General features: G+C 41.0%; 2 protein-coding genes across 2 annotated transcripts in view; both read left to right on the top strand.

Moving 5' to 3' along the window:
* The window catches only part of LOC113464382 (fibrillin-1-like), a 38439-nt gene extending 38098 nt beyond the window's left edge, over positions 1-341 (top strand). Inside the window, exon 28 of the mRNA XM_026813799.1 lies at positions 207-341. Within this exon, the coding sequence (XP_026669600.1) occupies positions 207-341 (135 nt within the window). The remainder of the gene's footprint in view (positions 1-206) is intronic.
* On the top strand, positions 183-3433 carry LOC113464387 (neurogenic locus notch homolog protein 1-like; the record flags this gene model as incomplete). The annotated part of the gene is made up of 7 exons (XM_026813830.1): positions 183-851; positions 1203-1404; positions 1460-1635; positions 1877-2145; positions 2284-2686; positions 2873-3112; positions 3296-3433. Coding segments are annotated over exons 1-7 (1888 nt in total), but the record flags the coding sequence as incomplete, so codon positions are not given.
* Positions 3434-3981: the final 548 nt, after the last annotated feature.

Here is a 3981-nt window from a genome sequence, read left to right as displayed (position 1 = left end):
GTCAATTCTTTTTCGAAATTTTCTTTGCATTCCATTTAGCAAATTAATTCACTTAACTATTAAAAAAATCTCGGGTTTTATATATCGATTTTAAAAAAATTATTCAGTTTTAAATAGTATTAGTTTAGTTTCGCTCTTTACTGTATAAATATAAAATTTTTACAAAATAAGCTATCCTTCGATCTTCTAATAATTTATTCTTCTAGTGCCAGTGTCCTGCAGAGACACGACCGACTGCAACGACGGAAACACCTGTCGAGACAACGTGTGCCTCCCGATCTGCTCCAGCGACAACGAGTGCGCGTTCAACGAGAAATGCGTCCGCGGCAACTGTCTACTGACTTGCAGACTCGACAACGACTGTTTCCTTGGCCACATCTGTTTGAACAATATGTGCACGTTCGGTTGCCGCGCGGACGAAGACTGCAACGCGAACGAGGGTTGCATCACGAACAAGTGCATCAATCCTTGCGAAGCCACCCCCTGCGGACCGAACGCCAAGTGTACTGTAGTTAACCAACGGGCCACTTGTTCGTGTCCCGCTGGTTTCATACCGAACCCGACGGCCAAGGTCGCTTGTTTAAGATCGCCAGGACCAGTGTGCCAAGCGAATAGAGACTGTACAACAGGCACTGCTTGCATCAGAGGATTCTGCACACCTGTGTGCTCCACTGATTTGAATTGTCTGAGCAACGAGCGTTGTGATCCTACGGGCGTCTGTAAGTCGCTGTGCAGGAGGGATGAAGATTGCAGGAGCGGCGAGATTTGCGAGGGACTGGTTTGCGTGATTGGTTGCAGAGCTGATGTTGAGTGCCAAGAGAATTCTGCTTGCTTAAATAACCAGTGCCAAGGTAAGATTCTTATATAATAATAATTAAAAAGTAAAAAAGAAATGAATAACATATTAGCAGTAAATTAAACGAAGTATACAGTTCCTAATAATTAAACTGTGAACTTTTATGCAAAATAACATATGTTTTCCCAATACCAATTTAAAAAGTGTATTTTAAACAACAGTTTCTTCTTTCATTTAAGTATTCCAATGTGGACTTTGTTTTTGACATTTTCTATATTTTTATTCATTACATAGAGTGCTAATTTTTTTTAAAAATACATAAAATCCGCAGTCTAGTAATAATAAATATTCCCATTTAGTTGTCTCTCATATAATTAAATGTTGTACTTTTGGAAATGTTTCACAGATCCTTGTTCTCTTCCCGATGTCTGCGGAGTGAACGCCAAGTGCTCCGTCGTGAACCATCAGAAATTGTGTGTATGTCCAACTCCATTGTTAGGCGATCCTCTAATTGGATGTAAGCAGGCGTTCCTGCCTTGCACCACCGATCAGGAATGCGCAACTGGTCAGACATGCTTCGGGAAATCCTGTTACGCCACGTGCAGGAGGTAAGCCGATTGACATTGAAATCGCGAGCGTAAAATATAATAAATCATTTTACAGCGACGCTAATTGCCTGAGCGACGAACGATGCGACGGTGGAATTTGCAAGGCTATATGCAACAGCGACGATCACTGCGTGGCCAATCAGATTTGTCAGAATAGATTATGCGACATCGGATGCCGTAGCGATAATGCTTGCCCCAACGACGAGTCTTGCGTCAACAACAAGTGCAGGAGTGAGTAAATTAATTTTGCTTACCTTGCAATCATACGTCAAAATAATCTTTATATAATGAGGAAGCGTTTGTATATTAGCAAAAATTTAAAAAATGACTAAAGTATTTGCATTGGAATTTTACACCTATGATTTTTACCTCTTCATATAATGACTTGAGGAGGAAACATAGTAAATAATCTTCAAACGTCTATTGCAATTACTTTTATAATTACTTGATATATTTGATTTTCTTTTTTTAGATCCATGCGAGGGTGGCAACGCTTGTGGAGAGTGTGCAGGGTGTCGCGTAACGAATCACGTAGCGCAGTGCAGTTGCCCTGCTAATTATTACGGAAACGCTTTAATTAACTGCGCGAAATCTATGATCCCTTGCGATGGTACTTGCGAATGCGATGAAATTGGTTTCTGTACGAAGAGCTGTTCTAGTCAGGATGAATGTTCATGTGGCGAGCTCTGCCAATTGGGAAAATGTCGCATCAAATGTGACGTCAATAATTATTGTCCAAAGGTATGGTTCATAAAATTGTTTACTATTTATTGCAATACAATTTATTATTCTGTTACATTAAAATTTTTAAATGTTTTTAAAATTTATTAATATATGATGTATATATGTATATTATAATATATAATTTATTTGGAACAGGGTTACATCTGCGAAGGAGGGTTGTGTCTGATTGGTTGTCGCACTCATTCCGACTGTCCTTCCGCGTTATCCTGCATCAGCAACCGTTGCGAGGATCCATGCTCGGCAAACGGATCACCTTGTGGGACAAACGCACTCTGCCGCGTTTCCAATCATAGAGCGGTGTGCCTGTGTCCCGAGGGATTCCAGGGCGAACCTAGCCAAGAGTGTTACCAATTGGAATGTCACCGGGACGACGACTGCGAAGCCAACAAACACTGCAGCGAGGATGGTGTCTGCACCAATCCTTGCCTGCAACACGGAGTCTGCGGCTTCAACGCTCAATGCAGGGTGGTTAACAGAAAGGCACAGTGCTCCTGTCCACCCGGACATTATGGAAATCCTAAGATCAACTGTAAGAAAGGTAAGAAGAATTCATTTTTTTATATACCTTTTACGAAATGAAAGACTTGTATTGTCAATTTAAAAAATGAAATCTAGATTGGGAAAAGTAATTATGTGTATTAGATTTTCGACTTCCGGCACATCTCTCTATAAATCTGTAATCTATTAATTTAATCAGCAATAATGCTTTTCATTTATGTCTTAGGTGGCGACGAGTGTCTAAGGAGACCCTGCGGAGTGAACGCGAAGTGCAGAGAAACGTTGAACGGATTCGAATGCACCTGCGACCCAGGATGCCAAGGGGACCCACATCAGGTTTGCATCTGCGGTGGGGAACTGTGCAAGGAAACGCGATGCGGCGTGAACGCTGCTTGCAGAATTTACAAGAACCAACCCCAGTGCTACTGTCCACCAAATTACCCATCCGGTGACCCGATGCATGCCTGTGAGTACATTTCTGAAAAAATTCTATCACTCAATAAGACATGGAATAAAATTATAAAATGATGTTATAAATGAAACAGCATTTTTCATAATAAAATAATTGCCATCGGGTTACAAAGAGGAAAGGATGATCACGTTTAGAATGTACAGTCTTGTTGAATATGATTTATGATTGCGAGCACAGGTAGCGGTGACAAGAGCCTGGGCGACTGTCGCACGAACGGCTGCGGCAAGGGTGCCGAGTGCATACGAGACGGTGCGATATTCGTGTGCAGATGTCCACCGGGTACCAGCGGATCGCCGGACGTCGAGTGCAGCTCAGGTAAGAGCCGGCCTACTAACTCGTTTAACCGGGCTGATCGATTAATTTCATGTACAGCATTTGTGACTAGCGAGCAACTTATTTATTTACTGACGAGAACGGAGGAATACATGGTCCGTAGAATAACCATGTCTTCAGTAGGACTTGAAGTATTTAATACTGTATTAGACCTATTGTATTAATCCAGTGGATCGTTTAACAATCGAGAGACAGATGTGATTGGACCAGTTATTTTGATGATACTCTCTACTATTATACATATTGTACAAAAGGAAACAGAGTACGACACTGGATTTTACACAGACATTATTATACTTGTACATATATCTATGCAGTTAGGCGATTCTGTACATAATGTGTCCAAGGAAATGGAGGAGAACACGTTTTACACACGTCTCACACGTAAACTATTCATATGTAGAATGTTTATTTCAGTATCCAATCTGTCTTGTGGATCGCGTAATGTCTGTCTATCGAGAAAAAAAGAAATGAGCGAAAAGTAGAGACAGAGAGAGACGACAAATGTTGCAACGATTAAAAAAAAAAAA

The sequence above is a fragment of the Ceratina calcarata genome, unplaced genomic scaffold, assembly GCF_001652005.2.
Source record: "Ceratina calcarata isolate Rehan_Ccalc_2016 unplaced genomic scaffold, ASM165200v1 scaffold350.2, whole genome shotgun sequence".
NCBI classification, from domain to species: domain Eukaryota; kingdom Metazoa; phylum Arthropoda; class Insecta; order Hymenoptera; family Apidae; genus Ceratina; species Ceratina calcarata.
This window is presented reverse-complemented; position numbering and strand designations above follow the sequence as displayed.